Source organism: Mixophyes fleayi, chromosome 2 (genome assembly GCF_038048845.1).
Source record: "Mixophyes fleayi isolate aMixFle1 chromosome 2, aMixFle1.hap1, whole genome shotgun sequence".
Classification (NCBI taxonomy): Eukaryota; Metazoa; Chordata; class Amphibia; order Anura; family Limnodynastidae; genus Mixophyes; species Mixophyes fleayi.
In genome coordinates this window covers 237,298,319-237,316,371 of record NC_134403.1, presented here as the reverse complement: position 1 = coordinate 237,316,371, position 18,053 = coordinate 237,298,319, and the positions used below count along the sequence as shown (strand labels likewise).

Genomic DNA, 18,053 nt, shown 5'->3' with positions numbered 1-18,053 from the left:
ATGCAATGGGTGCAAATTACTTTATTATTTTGCATGTAAGGAAAATACTGGCTGCTTTTTTATGTAGCACACAAATACTTGATAGCTTAAATTTTACACTTAAATTTGAAGTTGATCTAGGACATGCCCTACCCCAACTATAAATCTGTTCCCACATTTTAAATTTACCTCCCCCTCCAATGCAACATGGTTTTGCCAAGGTGCAAATTTACTCCCTTTTTTGCTTTCCTTTCCTTAATGAATTGGGGTCTAAGTGTGAATCTTTGTTAGTGTGAGCATATGTCATGAGTACATTAAGTGCACCAATGAGCGAACAATTACACCATTTATTATTAATTGAATAATAATTCCCAGTTAGAGGGAGAAATTTGCATTGCTAAATATTTGGAATATAGCGATAGGGAGCTTATAACATTTGTCAGTCTGCTATTGAATTAATAATACATGCTCAGAAATCATCTTCATGTTTTAGCCCCGTTTATTTACATGGTTACCTTCTAACCACGTTCTTACAACATTCCTTCACTTCAGCTGTCACCTTTTAATGAAAGGCTTGTTCCAATTTTACAGTTGTGGTGTTAATATTTGTCAGGTGAGTCAGGCAGACCCTTAAGTTTCAACTACTATCTATGACAAAATACTGTCCACATTATAAGAATAAATTAGACTGTGAAAGATGTAAGAGCTGTACATTCTCTCTTAAAACCTGTCATGTTTACAGTACAGTTATTTTTATCCTAAGAAGCTGAGTGCCCCAATGCTTTAAATATACAGAGGCACTTCATAAAAAACAGATGGTATAATGCCTGACAGGGGGGCTATATAAATCAGAGTGACCAAACGTTTTTACTGCTCTAGTACTGCAAAGCTTCAGGCTCAGCCATGCCAGCAAAAGTTCCCATTAAAAAATCCTCAGCTTTACCTAAAGCTGCACCTAACAAGGCTCCAGAAGTAACAATGCCTGTTGTTCCAGCTGAGGAATCTAGTGCTACTGTTCAAGCTAATCCAGCTCCAGTTACAGAGACCCCTGTTCCAGTTACAGAGACCCCTGTTCCAGTTACTGAGAACCCCATTTCAGATACTGAGACAAAACCAACAGAAGAAAAAACTCCTGAGCCAGTGAAAGAGACACCTCCAAAAGATGGTAAGTAACCCATCACTTAGTAAAGTATTAAGTGTAATTCTCCAACATATGTGGGTACTTCATACGTTTCAATAACATATTTACATGTATAGAGGATGTTGGTGTGGAAAGTAAAAATAATGTACGAAATCAGTATTTTATGCATATCACAGTTTAGGTTAATAAACATATATTTGCCATATGTTGTGTTTTATGGCTTTTACTTACTGTGGCAGGATAGGAGGCAGGATTTAACAGTTATGTTATCTGCTCAGGCATTTAAAATCATCCTTATCCAACAACATTTGAAACACAGGGCCTCATTTAGAGTTAGGAGCAAAGCAAAAAAAAAAAAGGAACAAATTTGCTCCTGGAACAACCACTTTGCAATGCAAGTGGTGCAAATGTATTTATTTATTTATTGCGTGCAGGGAACATATAGGCTAATTTTGCATTTAGTACATATAAAATGGACAGTTTTATTTTAACACTTCAATTTAACGTTGAGCTATGACATGCCCTTCCCAACCCTAAATCAGTTTACATGCTTTACATTTGTCTCCCGCAGTGCAATATGGTTTTGCCAAGGTGCACATTTACTCCTTTATTTTGCTTTGATCCTAGCTCTAAGTGAGGCCCACAGTGTACATTCACATGGATGCATGCAGGGTCATTCAGCATGTGTATGTTTTATATGACTGACTTGACAACCATAATGGCCTGTTGGGCTGACCATATCATATCATATACTTTAGATAGAAATTGTCGTGGAAAAAGACAGGGTTATGAGTGAAAGCACTTTGCTACTTTCTGAGTCACTCCCAGAAGTTCTTTTTACACATCTATTCTGAAAATCTGCATTGCTTTCGACTCTATTAGCCAACTGACTTAAATAAAACGGTTGTAATTGGTTTTCCTGTTCCCCCGCCTTCCCTGGTTTTCATCAGGGACTGTGAGAGAAATGGATGAAACTCAGGAGAAACTGCTGCAAGGAGCAACCCACATGGATGGGGCACCTTAGAAAAATATTTTCCTTACAGTAGTATGTACAAGTGCGGCCTTAAGGATATTCTTATTTGATTGTATCATATTTGTTAACTCTCTTTAATTTTCAGGGCAGTCCTCAGTTTAGAAGATTTGTACCTGCAATTGTTGCCGTTTTTCAGTATTGAAAAAACAGCACAGTCAAATACCTATTTTTCTGTATGTTAGATGTAATTATCACTGTTTTTTTATTTATTGTCTAGGCTTTAGCGGGTAACATTTATTGGAAAGGAGTACTTAAAATGTAAAAAATACACTGTTATACAATTCAGTGATCATGATATTATGGGGATTGTAGTGCTCCGAGGTCAATTTTGTACATAACCTGCGTAGATTCACAGGTTCAACCGCAAAGTACATTAAAATGTTAGCAACTATCATGTAGCAGGATTAACTTGTTACTCAGTTTTTCCCAATAATATGCAAAAGTGTATTAACTAGCCTTTAGGAACATAACTGAGATAGGTAGTTTTCATTGCAGTAAAAGGTGAATGTAACTGAGAATGAGCCACTTTTTCAAGCATTAATAAATACCACACAAAAGTAAATGCCTTTATACTTTATCTACCATCCTACATTTTGCCCCTCATGAGCTTTATATTTTTGGGGATGAAAAATTAAAGTCAGTGACATTAACTATAAAGGATGTGCATTTTCCATATATTGATGTTGAGGTGTCAATCTTTGAAAAGTGAGGCGCCTTTGCTTCATTGATAGTGGACTCTATATTAAGTAAAGAAAATATTTTTAAATCCATTAGTTGCTAAGGCTTTTCTCACCCCTGTTGCTGAGCCTGTTTTGGCATTTTTTGGGCTGGTCACATTCCTGCATCAATATCAGTAATTTGTTTGTGCAGTGCTCACACAAATTATACTTTGTTTTTTTCAGAAAACTTTGGATTTTCAGAAAATATCATTAGTTTGCGTATACCTCCTGACACGGTAAAGATGGGGGAAGGGGGGGTTTGGCATTATAACACCCCTCCCCCATCCCTGAGCTCCTTTATTGTTTTCTGTAGTGTAGGATGCTATTGTCTGGTGATCACATGTGATTACCAAGCAATAACTACTAAGGGGCCATGTTATTTAAAAGAGTGGTTCCCCTCTTTCAAATGAGAGTACATCTGAGTTTATTGATCCTCCCTATCCTTGGACTTTTTAATGATTTCTGTAATGTAGGGGTTATTGTCTGGTGATCATACATTATCACCAGACAGTAACTTCTCAGGGGCAACATCATTTGAAGGCACCCTTGTTTAGTGTCGGACTGAGACATGAAGGGCCCACATTGGGAATACAATGGTAGAGGCCCACCAGAGGGGTTGTGGCAAGCCCACGAAGGACAGCTAGCACCATAGGGTAGTATATAAAGAATGCAGTGTGTATATAAAGAGTACACAGTCTTGACCTGCCCTTTAGATTTGGCAGAACAGTCACCAAAAATCAGGATTGTCCCATTGGCAGACTGTCTTGCTCTCTCCTACGTGTTCTTGTCACTTTCACCACCTGTGGCTGCTGGTTTCTTTAGTTGCAGCTTGTCTGGATCCTGGAATGTTGGGGGCCCTATTTGGGGAAAAATGGGCACATTTAGAAAATACCAACCAACCCCAGCTTTAAATCAATAGCACCCACAATTAATAATTAGACCTTCCTCCAGCCCAAACATTAAATTAATAGTATTTCCATTTAATAAATAGATCTATATCTCTCCAACCAAACCCAACATTAAAGTAATAGTATTCCCATTTAATAAATAAACCTATTTCCCTTCCTCCAAACAGCCCCAACAATAAATTAATATCATTTACATTTAATAAATATACCTATTTCCTGCAATCATCATTTTCCATTAAATAATTCATATTCACATTTAAGAAATAGATCTCTTTCTCCCCAAACTCAGCCCTCAAACAAAAAAGCACCCATTAGTCACCACCTACCACACACACACTACATTGCCGCAAGCTCCCTGTGCCATCACACACACACTACATTACCACAAGTCCACTGTGCCATCAAACACACACTACATTGCCACAAGCCCACTGTGCCATCATACACACACACTACATTGTCACAAGCCCCCTGTGCCATCACACACACATTACTGTGCCCATTTATCATCAACACATTATGCCCCCTTATGATCACCACGCTGTGCCCCCTTATGATCACACTGGGCCCTCCATGCCACTTTTCCCCCTTCACCTGGCCCCCCTTTATCACTCTGTGCCATGCTGCTTCCCCCCTTCTTCATCACTCCGTGCCATGCTGCTTCCCCCCTTATTCATCACTCTGTGCCATGCTGCTTCCCCCTTCTTCATCACTCTGTGCCATGCTGCTTCCCCCCTTCTTCATCATTGTGCCATGCTGCTTCACCCTTCTTCATCACTATGTGCCTTTCTGCTCCCCCCTTCTTCATTACTATGTGCCATTCTGCTCCACCCCCTTCTCCATCACTATGTGCCATGCTGCTTTCCTCCTCTTGTCTCTGTTTCTTTACTTACCTTCCTATTGGCTTCTTTCATCTCTTTTCGTCTCATCTTGGCTTCTGTTTCCTGACTTATTTTTTGCATGCTGGCTCCTCTCTGTGCCGCTCCTCACTGAATGTCGGGCGTGACGTGATGATGTCACGGTGCCGAGGCGGCTGAGTTGCAATAGAAAAGCCCTAGTGACATATATTAATAGACCACTTAAACACAATTCATTCATTGATGTAAACCACATGTATTACATCTGTTAATAAACTGAGCCCAGATTACTTTGGTAAGTAGGATGGAAAGTGTATGATTGCATAAAATAGGATAATGTATATTATACACATGGTTTTATGTTATTTCCCTGTCAAGACCATGAGTAATCTGTGGGCATTAACTATGCCTGCTCTCTGACATTTGTGGATTTGGCTATGCTGCAGTGATAGCCTTCTCAACCATACTTGTCTACTGTCCTGAAATGTCTTGGAGACTCCTGAATTTTGGGGAGTATATTGGACTCCAAAAAGAGCAGGCCTCCATCCCAGATCCCATCCACTTCAGTATTGAAAGGGGGTGAAGGTGGGACTTGATGGCACGGATCACGGCATTGCACAGCAGGGGGCGGGGTCACTGTGATGTGTTCGCATCACCCCCCTACCTTTCCCACACTTGCCACCTGCACATCAATGTTGGTATGCTCTTAAAGCAGCTGTCCCACCTTGAAGATTTTTTTCCCCTTTAAATAGAATGTACGTTTTTAAGGATGCATTTGTCATTTTTTCTTAGCTATCCTGCTACAAATTATTATCCACTTCCAAAATGGCTGTTAGACACAGTCACTCTGCTTCACAGACATAGGCTCACAGCTCTCAACATGCTATGTGATGTCAGAAAGGGAAGAATAAGGATGTCAGTGCAGACCTAGCTCAGGAGAGCGAACCAAAGTCTCTCGGGCCATTACATCATGTGCCATGTCACTGGTTGCCATGGTGGTCTAGAATCATACATTAATAGCAGCCTGAAGGAAAAAAAACAAGCCTGCCACAGTGATTTTATGGTAAAAAACACAACTGATTTTTTTCATGGGATTGCTGCTTTAACGCATATAAAATTGCCATCTGGCCAAGTTGGAACGTGAGAAGATTATCACATCTTTGTTAAATTGGCAGAGCTCTAGGAGATAGATTAAATGGAAGAAAGGAAACAATAGCTGAATACCGAATGGTGAGCTCTGCAAGAAACCTTCTTAATATAGCCATGGAGATTTGTTTTGCATATGTGTGTCTCAATCTTTACATTAGACAGGTATGAAAGGAAGATTAAACATATACACTTAGTGTCCTTTAAATGATTTTACTTACCTACATTTCTGGGACCGAGCCAGTTTTCACATTTTTATATGCAGCTATCTTATCTATTAAAATCATTGGTCTGTTTGTCTGTCTGGTTATGCAGTGGGACACCCCTGCACAGATTGGGATGAAACCAATGCACGGTGGTCCAGTTGGATCCTGGATAGGTTTTCGAGGGGTTAGGGTCCTGGTCAGACCTCCCGTTGGTGTACGCTGGGCAGAACTTTGAACCGGGAAGCCTGTTCTAGGCCTTCCACTGGATGGATTTGGATGACATTTAATATTTATGGGAGCATAGAGGAAATTACAGTCATTGCATCGACTACAGGGCCCGGAGATGAGCTTGCGGGGCTGCGGGAGGGTAGACTACATTGCCAGAATAAGTTTTAAAACATATTAAAATGGTCTGGGAACTTTGATGGATTTAAAATAAATCAGTCTAAATGTATAGTAATGTTTTTATTATCTGGTGTGGACCTGTAATTTAATTACTTGGTTGACTCAATCCCTTGTTTTATCACATGTTTGCGTTTGTTTTAAGAAATAGGTAAATGTATGAAAATGGATCTTACAAATAAAAATCATTGTTCTTAGTATGTCAATACCCATTGTCACTTGTGTTTTGTAAACATTTTTCAGAACACTACTTGTTCAATTGCTGTGCTTTTGCCGTATTTCAATGTTTTTGACTGTATTTGAAACTACACAGTGACCTTTAAAAGCCTATTAAAATTGCACATTACACTGTATACAGTATCAAATGCATACGTGCCAACTCTCCCAGAATTCCCCGGAGGCTTCCGAATTTTGGGGAGTCCTCACGGACTCCCGGAAGAGTAGGCAAAGCTCCCGCATTTGCCGAAATTCACAGCATTGAATGGAATTAATCGTGTCATTAAGCCCCTCCTACCCCTTGTCACATGACTTTTCCCCCGGATCTCCAGGGAGAGAAATCTTAAAAGTTGGCATATATGATCAAATGCATTTCAAATGTGTATGCATTTTTTTTGCATCTTCACACCAGTGAATTTTGGGGATTTATTCTGAGTGCACGCCCACAGTCCGAAAACATACTGGTAGGTTAATTAGCTGCTGACAAAAATAGACACTAGTGTGTGTATGCTTGTGTGGTAGACACTGTAAGTTCCAATGGTGTAGGGACGGATGTGAATTGTTAAATATTCTCTGTACAGTATTGCATAACATGGTGGTGGTATATAAGTAAATTATAGTAAATAAAAAAAATAACATTCAATATAATATGCTCCATTACACTCATTACTTTAACCAAAATGTTGTTCTTCATTATACATCCAGTAGCATTTTGTTGCACCGATTGTTAAAAATGCAGTGGCAGAAAAAATGGTGCATAGTGTCACAACAATTAATGTTGTTTTTCCACATCTTTAAATGAATCATATGTTTCACAGTACAATATTAAAGCCCACAAATATTGCAGTTCATATTTTTGAAGTTGTTTAGTTCCTTTACTATATTATGGTCAGCAGAATGTGAGCTTTGCATTATACCATGGTCATAATAGTTGTTTAGCATTGCACTATGGTTACCAAAATATGGACTCTGCATTTGTACTATGGTCACTAAAATAGCATTGCATTTTACTGTGGTCATTACAATAGGGCTCTGCATTGTACTGTGCTTGCCAGATTCTGGGCATTGTACTTGTACTGTGATCACACTGTAGTCACAAGAACAGGGCTCAGAATTATACAATGATATGATCATTAGTATATTGACTCTGTATTATATGGTGGTCACAAGCATATGGGGCCTGTCATTACACTGTTGTCACCCAAATATGGGCTTTGCATTTTACTATGGTCACCCAATTGTGAATTGTACTGTGGTCAATAGAATATGAGTTCTGCATTTGTTCTATGGCCTAAAGAACAGAGCTATGCATTGTATCTGTGTGGAGTTTGTATGTTCTCCCTGTTAATTGTCTGTTGCCAAAATTGTGTATAGTGTGTATTTGTGGTAGTGAATTTAGGGGTCTATTTATTAATGTACAGCAGTACCATTCAGTATGTATTGCTGCTGCACATAATGCAGTACCGCTGCTATTTACTATGTCAGGGCTACTCAGGGAGCCCTGGCGATGAAACCTCTGTTGTAATAAGTGCTCAAGGTCTTCACATCAATTGCAGAATCTGAATTGCGCATGCACGGCTACAGTTTGACCTGGAGGTGGATCATGCAAAGCCATTCCTGTTTCAGTGGACTCTATAGAGACAGGTAAGATAACGGGTTAGGTACGTGTCCCAGACTACGAGTACACTGACAATGACTTACCCGACTTCAGAAGGCAGAAGCTGGCAATCATGAAAAGATGGTAACAGCGAAGCTTTGAAATCACTACTTCCCAGAATTGCGATGAATGCACAAGCCGGCACACAGAAACTCATGTGACTTTGTGGGACTGTACTATTATTAGGGGTGTTAAATGACTAATGCAGAGAGGCGGCGAATGTGTCAAGTAGAAGGGTTGATGTAAAATATTTTACCTTCCGCGCCACTCTGCATTAGTCATTTAACACCCATAATAATAGTACAGACCCACAAAGTCACATGACTTTCTGTGTGCCGGCTTGTGCATTCATCGCGATTGTGGGAAGTAGTGATTTGAAAGCTTCGCTGTTACCTTCTTTTCATGATTGCCAGCTTCTTTCTTTTGAAGTTGTGTAAGTCTTTGTCGGTGTAGTGGTAGTCGCGTTCGTGACTAATACCAAAGATAACGGCATTCTGAATGAGCTAACATTCCTGTCCCCATAGAGTCACCATCAGGGAGGTATGACCTGTTCCTTGAAATGATGCTGTTGCTCCCAGGTACTGATAGGCTGGGAGCGTGTATCTCAGTAACGTCATCACTGTGCACCACGCTCCCAGTCTCAGTGATCGGGAGCCACAGCATCACTTCAAGAACAAGGTAAGTTAATTGGGCATTTAATGTGATAGGGAAGGAGGGAGCAGAACATTTGGTATGATAGGGGAGGGAGAGGGGGAGCGTAACATATATTATCATAGGGGAGGGGGAAGCGGAACACTTATTATAATAGGGGAGGGGGGAGCAAAGCATTTCTGCTATGGGATGGTGAAGGGGGAAGTGGAGAATTTACTGGGATGGTAGGGGGGGAGCGAAGCATTACTGTGATCATGAGGAGGGGTTTACTGGGATGGGATGATGAGGGAGGAAAGCAGAGTGGGGAAGGTGTACTGTGATGAGGGAGTGGAGAAAGGCATGTCCTGTGATGAGGGAGTGGGGGAAGGCATGTCCTGTGATGAGGGAGTGGGGGAAGGCATGTCCTGTGATGAGGGAGTGGGGGAAGGCATGTCCTGTGATGAGGGAGTGGAGGAAGGCATGTCCTGTGATGAGGGAGTGGAGAAAGGCATGTCCTGTGATGAGGGAGTGGAGGAAGGCATGTCCTGTGATGAGGAAGTGGAGGAAGGCATGTCCTGTGATGAGGGAGTGGGGGAAGGCATGTACTGTGATGAGGGAGTGGGGGAAGGCGTGTACTGTGATGAGGGAGGAGGCATGTACTCTGATGAGGGAGGGGGGAAGGCATGTACTCTGATGAGATAGGAGGCATGTACTGTGGTGAGGGAGGGTGGGCATTTATTGTGTAGAGGGAGGGGGGGGGGCACATGTACAGCAAAGAGGGACAGAGGGGGCCCTGCCAGATTAACTAGTACTGGGCCCTACAGTTTCTGATGGCAGCCCTGGTGGTAGCCCATGAAAAGTAGGGTTATGCAGGAGATTTCTGATTTCTTTAACCCTTTGATAAATCGCGCCATGGTCATTTGCTGTTTTCTCCGGTTTTGTGGCTGATTACGCTGTCATAAATTGATACTTTGACTGTATCATTCAGTGGGACAGGAACTGATGTGATGAATGGAATATTATCTATACATCGTTACATGATATGCGCTTGTGCTATATAAATTATATAAATAAACAATAGTGCTAGAGACACCGGAATATGGAATCAGCAGTCTGCTCCAGTTGCCAAAATATGAGCTTGCCATTTGTATTGTTGTAAACGGAACAGGGATCTTCATTTTACTGTGGTCACTAAAATGTTGCATTGCATTGTATTGGAGTCACTATAATATGGTTCTGCATTATACGGTAAATCCATGTCTCCGCACCTGGAGACATTTGGATCGGATAAATAGCTGTGGGAAAGAAAGAAAAGGACAAAGTGGTTTATGTTCAAATGAAAATACTAGGAAGATTTGTTTGAAGGTGAATGAATAGTAAAACTATTTAAATATATTAATTTTAAGCAGCAAATAAATTATTTTTTGTTTTTCTTTTCTTTAAAATTAGTTTTCCTCTAAAAGTTTATTGCTCATGTAAAAATGTAATGACTCATATAGACCAGTGGCAAATTTGCTTCTAGTGTTACCTTGCACAGATACACCCATGCATGGAATATGGCTAACCATACTGTATTAAAAATAGAATTGAGAGTTATATTTCAAGTACATCCTTTTAAGGAAAATGGCAAAGTATCAACATTTACAAGGGTAACAGGGATTTTACAGTGCACTTAAATATGAGTTGATATTTAGATAAAATAGTCTACAATTATTAATTAGTTGAATTTTTATTTAAAAGGCTAGACGTTTGTAGAAATTCTTTTTATTTATAAATCCATTTACATGATTGTATATATTTATATAATTGTATAATTGTAACTTCTTTTTTGCACTCCACTGAAATGACTTAGGGTCAGTGAGGGCACTTCTAGCCCACATATTTCTGTCCAAGAAACAAATGCTGTTCAGTAACTTGATCAGTTATTGTATGTTTACAAAAATAAACACAGCAGCTGTTTGCAGTAATTCACAGACTGCACATTTAAGATATTTATAAATAGGAGTTTCATTTTACTTTTGCCTGTTCCGTTTCTGAAATTCATTTGCATAGAAGATAGACCTACATGGAAGATGAGTTTCAAAAAAGAATATATAAATCTTTCACAATTAACCTATTCGAACACTATCTAACATAGATGTATATTATTCACCTGCAAAATGTACATTATTTGTCTGTGTTGGAGACTAAGGGGAAAATAGTTTCCCATGTTCTCCCCTCTGTTCAGACAGGACTTATGTCATTTGATGGCTCCTTGAATTCCAAATAAGCTATTCACCGAGAATCTAACTTTGCTCACTAAAATTAAGTTAAGGAAATTGAATAAAACATTAAAAATGTTCTAATAACTAAATGGAATTAAAACATTTATAATATGAAGTTAATTTAAATGCTCCTTACTATAATAAGTAGAAATAAATCATAAATACAGCTGCCCTGCATTACAATCTGATCTTTGCTTTTAACCCATAGATTGTAAGCTTGCGAGCAGGGCCCTCTTACCTCTCTTCTGTATGTATTACCCAGTATTGTTTTATTAATGTTTGTTCCCAATTGTAAAGCGCTACGGAATTTGCTGGCGCTATATAAATAAATGTTGTTGATGATGAATTCACCAATGTTATGATGTGCCAGGCTTAGACATGTATAGTGCCATGCTTGTGATTCTGTCTACAATTTATTTATGAAGTAGTGTCAGTGTCGGACTAGGGCATGAAGGGCTCACCGGGGGATGTCACGGTAGGGGCCCACCAAAGGGGGTGTGGCCATCCACCTGTATGTGTGACTTGAGGGGGCATGGTCAGCCCACTGAGGACATGGCTAGTGCCATATTGTAGCATATAAGAATGCAGTGTATACAAAAAGTGCAGTCTGGGCCCCAGCCCCTATATCGGTACAAAGCTTACCAGTCACCAAAAATCAGGACTGCTGTCCCATCAGAACAGTTGGTAGCTATCCTGCTCTCTCCTACTTTTTCTTTCAGCTTTCATTTCCTGGGGGTAAATGTATGAACCTCCGGATTCTTCAACGCCGGCGAGTTCAGCGTCTTCAGCGCTTAAATTTAAAGTGGCGCTGCCTTTACAAGGCAGCGCTGCTTTAAATTTAAGCACTGAAGACGCTGAACTCGCCGGAGTTGAAGAATCCGGAGGTTCATACATTTACCCCTGGTGTCTTAAGCTCAGTAGTTGCTTGTTTCAGTCCTGGAATGTTGGGCTTCTGTTTGGGAATAAAGGATAGGTACAAGAATAATGAAAAGAAGAGCCATGAGTGAGCACTCTAGCCTCCCCTATGAGCCCAGATGTTAAATCAATAGCAACACACATACACACACAAGTACAGTTCTCATGCACACAGACACATACTAGTACAGTTCTCATGCACACTGACACACACTAGTACAGTTCTCATGCACACTGACACACACTAGTACAGTTCTCATGCACACTGACACACACTAGTACAGTTCTCATGCACACAGACACACACTAATACATTTCTCATGCACACTGACAAACACTCCTTCTCTCATACACACAGTTTATCATACACACTGACTCACACTCTGATACATACAAACTAACACACGTTCTCTCTCATACACACAGATACATAAACTCCCATACACTTACCTTTTCCTGCAGTGCTGTCTCCAGCTTCCTCAATGGCAGTATGGGTAGGGGTCGTGTCTGTGCTCTGATTGGCTGAGTGACTGTGTCAGACAATCAGAGCACAGCAGAGGCAGTGAGCAGGAACTCCTCTGCGTTACCGAGCAGCACAGGCTGCACCTACACCTTTTCCTCTGTGGGGGGCCTGGTGATCAGGGCTGCCATCAGAAATTATGGGGCCCAGTACAAATTAAACAGAAAGCCCCCCTACACCTCCTCATCCACATGCCATCAGACCTCCCCACATGCCTCTAAGACCTCACTAAATATTGCAAATTCATACCTTACGCTAATCTCAAATATTAAGATTACTCTGCATGTGAGAACAATGAGTTGTGCCAAGTTCTAATGTCATTCGTTTTTTTCAGAGCTGTGTCTATGTGGAGTCTATAACCTCTTTGTATGTAGTACTGTGACTGTAGACTGTGTTTATAACGTCAAAAGGTATATAACCAAGGAAGAGCCACTTATAACATATAGGGTTTTAAAGTAATTTAATAGCTTATCAATTTTTCAATACCATGCAACAAGTTCTTTATTGAATTGTTCATATTTGCTCTGAATGGCTGAATATTGTGATAGTAAATCATGCAAATATGTCAGCCCTGTACTCCTGCAGAATTATCCTCCTTGAAGCTTTTTGTGTAACTGCTCATAAGGGTTAGTGAGAATATCACCAAATAGATGTTATACATATGCCTGCTTTCCTTAGAACATATAACCAACTATTCACCATTGTCTGAAATGCCACAGACATACAATTCCTGCACATCTACTATATTTCATTATTTTGGACTTAAGCGATGTAACAAGCAGTGCAATTTTTTATGACGTTGGCTTCATCTGTAACTTGTAACTATCATATATGTTATGTGATCATACCAGCGTGCAGTTAATTACCCAAACACTAGTATTTGGTAAGTTAACAAAACAATTATGTGAAAAGAGGGCTGGAGCACAACTTTTAAGATAGTGGGTCAGATTAAACCCCCTTCCAAAGAAAACTCTAGATATAATTATTTTTCCACTTATTAAAATAACAGTTTAAAACCGGTATTATGCTAAGAGCGGTGTTATTAAGTGGTGAACATATAATGAAACAAATAAATTTGAATATACTTTTATACAGAGACTTTACCTAGTGGTTAATGTGGTTGGTGTAGGGGAGTAATATAAAGAGAGCGCACTGTATTAACAAATTCATATTAGCCCTGCTTATGTATGCCAATTGTTATTTACATTCCAGTTGATTCATTACTTTTATTTTAAAAATGTGATCATGATTATTTATAATTTTTTCTGTTAACATTCTACAACATATAATAACTTTTTCAATGTTGGTAGATAATCCATTAAAACTAGAATGGGTTATCTATGGAGTTTCTACATTTATGGCCACAATTAGGAAACACACCAGAGGAGATGGATCTTATCTCAGTTTGTGAGAAAGGGATATGGAAAATAAGATTTACAGCAAATGAACAGAAAGAAAAAAAAATTAAGCAGTAAAATTTTGTAATAATAATAAACATGATAAACAAGTATAATTTCTATACTTCTACAGGAATCCATACATTTACATTTAATTAATTTCTGTTTCTATATGGTGTTTTCTCTTTTACTCTCAAAAAGTGCCACATATGTATTTGTGTATTGAACAGATAAAATGTACTGTGGTTATGTAACGCCTGCTGGGAACACGACAGACGCACACAAATATCTTACCTTCCAAACGATGGCCACCTTCCATCCGCTTCTGAGTCACCCCAGCCGCTCTCCTATTCTAGCAGACCAGCAACTGAACCTCTGTCAGATCACTCCACTCCCCTCTAAGGAAGAAATAGAAATCAAGGCCGTGCCTACCAGAAAAGGACTGTCCGAGTTTACGGCAAGGAGCAGAGACACTCCGTAAACCCCCTTGTTCGATTTGTTCTTGCCAAGGGCGCGGGGACTACAAGTATTTCGGACCAGGAACAGTCCCGCCCAAATACTCCTAACCAGAAGAAAGAATTGAGAGCGATACTCACCCGGGGCACTCCAACTTCCGGTCCCTGCTCTCCTGCTCCTCTCTTTCACCTGTGGAAGACAGAACACAACACATCCTCCCTCTACTCTACAGGTGAGGCTAAATGTACCACCCACACAACTGTTACTAGCTAACAACAGGCGCCCTGATCCTACAGCAAACAACTAATGGTCAGGTAAGCAACTTCGCAAGGTACTGGGTGTAGTGCACTCCCTAGACCTCCACCCTCTACCTGCGAGGAACACCAGCCGGTGTTCACCTTCTACTCCAGGGCTGACCCTTTCCCTCAACTCAGGTCGTACAGAGAAGACTATCTTCTCACTATGAGGTAATTTACAGAATCCCAAGGACCAGTCGCCACCTGCACAACCGGGGCTCACTGGAGTAACGCGCCACCGTGGTGGCAGCTTCCGCTTGGAACCGCCAGTGGCCACTATTGGAACTCGAGACGGTCGCGTTCACCCAAGTGGAACACTGCCCCAATCTGGAACCACCAGGGAACCTGCCGGAACTCAGACTGGCACACCCAATTGGAACCACTAGACTCACTGGTGTAATTCAAAAGGGATGTGCTGCAATGCAAGTGATGTACCCAATCAGTGCCTCAGGGATTCCTTTGTAACCCCAGGGTTACCTACAGGACGGGAAGACTACTGTGTTTCCTAACCCTCACTGTGTGTGTGCTCTATCTACCCCTTGTCCCCTCAGAGACACAGGATTACAGTCAGAAACAAGAGCCTACCTTTAATGGGGGCCTGACGTCTTGCACCTGGAAGGAAACATACACAGCACAACCAAACACAATACACAATACTGTATTTCACCACACAGGTGCAATAACAAGTCGCTACTGATTATGGAAGGCTGACAACGGAAGGCACTTACCTTTACTTAACCAGCCAGTTATATAGGACAACAACAGGAGCCTTCTGCTCAACTGTTACCTATTGCCCTATTCTAACTCAGGCTCTCACGCCCACTCTAGCTATAAGGGCCTGGTGCTCTGACTTTACCTACTGGGGCCTTGTGCCCTCTCACTACAGGGCCTTATGCCATTCTCTGGATACAGGGCTTCGTGCCCTCTTTACTGGGCCTAATGCCCCCTCTGCCTTGGGCTCTGAGTTCAGCTAACTAGGGCCTTGTGCCATTCCTAACTATGGGCTTTAAGCCCAACTAACTAATATTTCCCTACCTATGCCTATCTGCACTAAAGCCTTGTACCCACTAACGGTAGCCATGTGCCTAGTTCCCAACAGTGCCCACGGGCCTTGTGCCCGACCTAACTGCGGGTAGTATACTTACCTCTGAGCCCAGCTAACTAGGGCCTTGTGCCCTTCCTAACTATGGGCTTTAAGCCCAACTAACTAATATTTCCCTACCTATGCCTATCTGCACCAAAGCCTTGTGCCCACTAATGGTAGCCATGTGCCTAGTTCCCGACAGTGCCCATGGGCCTTGTGCCTGACCTAACTGCGGGTAGTATACTTACCTGCTCCACGCAGGATACTCTACTTGCACCCAACGTCATCTCCGGGTCTTCCAGACCCTCCAGCCGGCGGCGCCTCTTCTGGACTGGGGCGCTCCTAGTCCTTGCAAGGGCTCCCCGCCGTCGTCTCCAGCGCTTTTGTTCTAGTGGCAAGGTAGCTCCTAGCCCTGACAAAGGCACCCTCCCACTTGCTCCGGTGTCTTCTTTCTGTTTCACAGCGGAGGTCCCACGACGTCCTCTCTCCTTGGCTCCGCCGATGAACTAAACAAAAGATGGCGGCACCCAGTGGCTTAAATAACTGCCAGTGCATTTCTTCTTTCCCCCCAGACCTGTGGGGAAGGAAGAAGGGAAGTACTCACCGGCGCAGGAACCAGGAATGGTGAGTAAATTTTCTTCACCCTCTTCACGGGCACAGCAGTGGGACACATCTTCACCCTCTTCATGGGCACCGCAGCAGGGCACATCTTCACCATTAAATACAGAGAGACTTATAGTCTCACCTCCCTCTGCAGCAGAAAGGGAGCAAGTTACCTTGACACTTCAATCATTCAGCATACATAAGGGAAGACAAGACTTAAGAAAGTGAGAGAAGTTTAACACTCTGATTTGCAGCAAAGCTAAATCTATCACAAGTTTCTGACAACCTGTGTACCTTCCACACAGATTGTATAGTTCTTCTCTTCGTGACCTGCTGTCATCAAGCCATAAATGTATGCAGTCTTTGAGCTGCCTGGGAGAATGGACTGCTGGATGAAAAACAGATGATCCGAAAGGGGTTATGCTTGTCATTTCATAGCTCTCCCATGCGTTCCACTGTGGAACGCACTGTGTTGCCTGATAAGGATGCCTGTTCGGGTCAAAATAGATTACTACTGTGTGCCTGTTCCAATGCACTTAGTCGGGAATAGTAGCAGTTTGGGTCGCTGCCAGGATAATAGAGGAACAGAAAGCCCTCAAACAAGTCGGGGCCCCTTACACCTGTCCCCCGTAGCGATTGAATTCTGACCACGCCCCATAGCAAAAGAGGGCGGGGCCATAAAACAGCGGGGCCTACCGGTGATTTTCCACTGGGCCAGTACGACACTAAGTAGTGTTAAGACCAAACACAGGTGAAAGGCATGTTAAACTGCGATCAACCATTAAACCGGAGAAAACAGCAGTTTTCTATGTGAAATGGCAATCGCAAAATGTATGAAGGATTTTTGGTAGGAGAAATCAAAAATTTCTCCTGCCATAACCCACTTAACGTTTCTTAACACAGTTTCCATAGATTAATGTGGGGACTGCCATCTCGGGATCGTTTTACCTGTCAGTTTCTAGGGGATCCTCTTCGGCTGAAGCCTCTCCGGCTTTGCTGCATCCCTCACTTTGAAAGTGCACATAACACACACATAACACTTCCTTCATTCACTGGAAGCGCCAGGCTGCCAGTAAATACGGAAAACAGATCTCACTAAAGAGGGGACTTTGCTGGGGTTCCCAGAGTAGTAGCCCTGGCATGGAACAATACAGCGGTGCTTAAATATGCATCGCTGCGATTTGCATATTGACTGGTAATGATAATACATGGACCCCATATTGTTATGACACAAATCATGCAAATTGTGCATAATGTGGAGACTACAATCCCAGCTATCATCCCAGTGTTAAGCTGGAGAAAAGTCTTCACCAGGACAGCTATTTTTTTACGTCCTGGGGAGCATTGTTACTTAAAAATTATTTTTTTTTGCTGTGATAAGGGATGAAAAAATAATGCTTTTCACCAGAAATGGAGTCTGATTTATAAATAGACCCCAATATTGGATGTTCTGTGGAAGCAGCACACATACGATACAATACAGTTAAAAGTAGTAAAGATAAACATAATTATATAAATCTAAAACATATACACAATAGAAAATCTTGAAGTCTGGCCAGCAAACCAGAGCCCAAGGAACTACACTTTGGTTGTATATATTTAAATATAATAAATCCTCTATTAT

General features: G+C 41.5%; 1 protein-coding gene across 2 annotated transcripts in view; it reads left to right on the top strand.

The window, feature by feature from the left end:
- The first annotated feature begins 831 nt into the window (after positions 1-831).
- Positions 832-18,053, top strand: part of LOC142138750 (myosin-binding protein H-like) — a 173,595-nt gene continuing 156,373 nt past the window's right edge. For both annotated transcript variants that reach the window (XM_075195660.1, XM_075195663.1), the window contains exon 1: positions 832-1,144. In XM_075195660.1, coding sequence (XP_075051761.1) covers positions 883-1,144 — 262 coding nt within the window. In that variant the 5' untranslated portion in view covers positions 832-882. The remainder of the gene's footprint in view (positions 1,145-18,053) is intronic.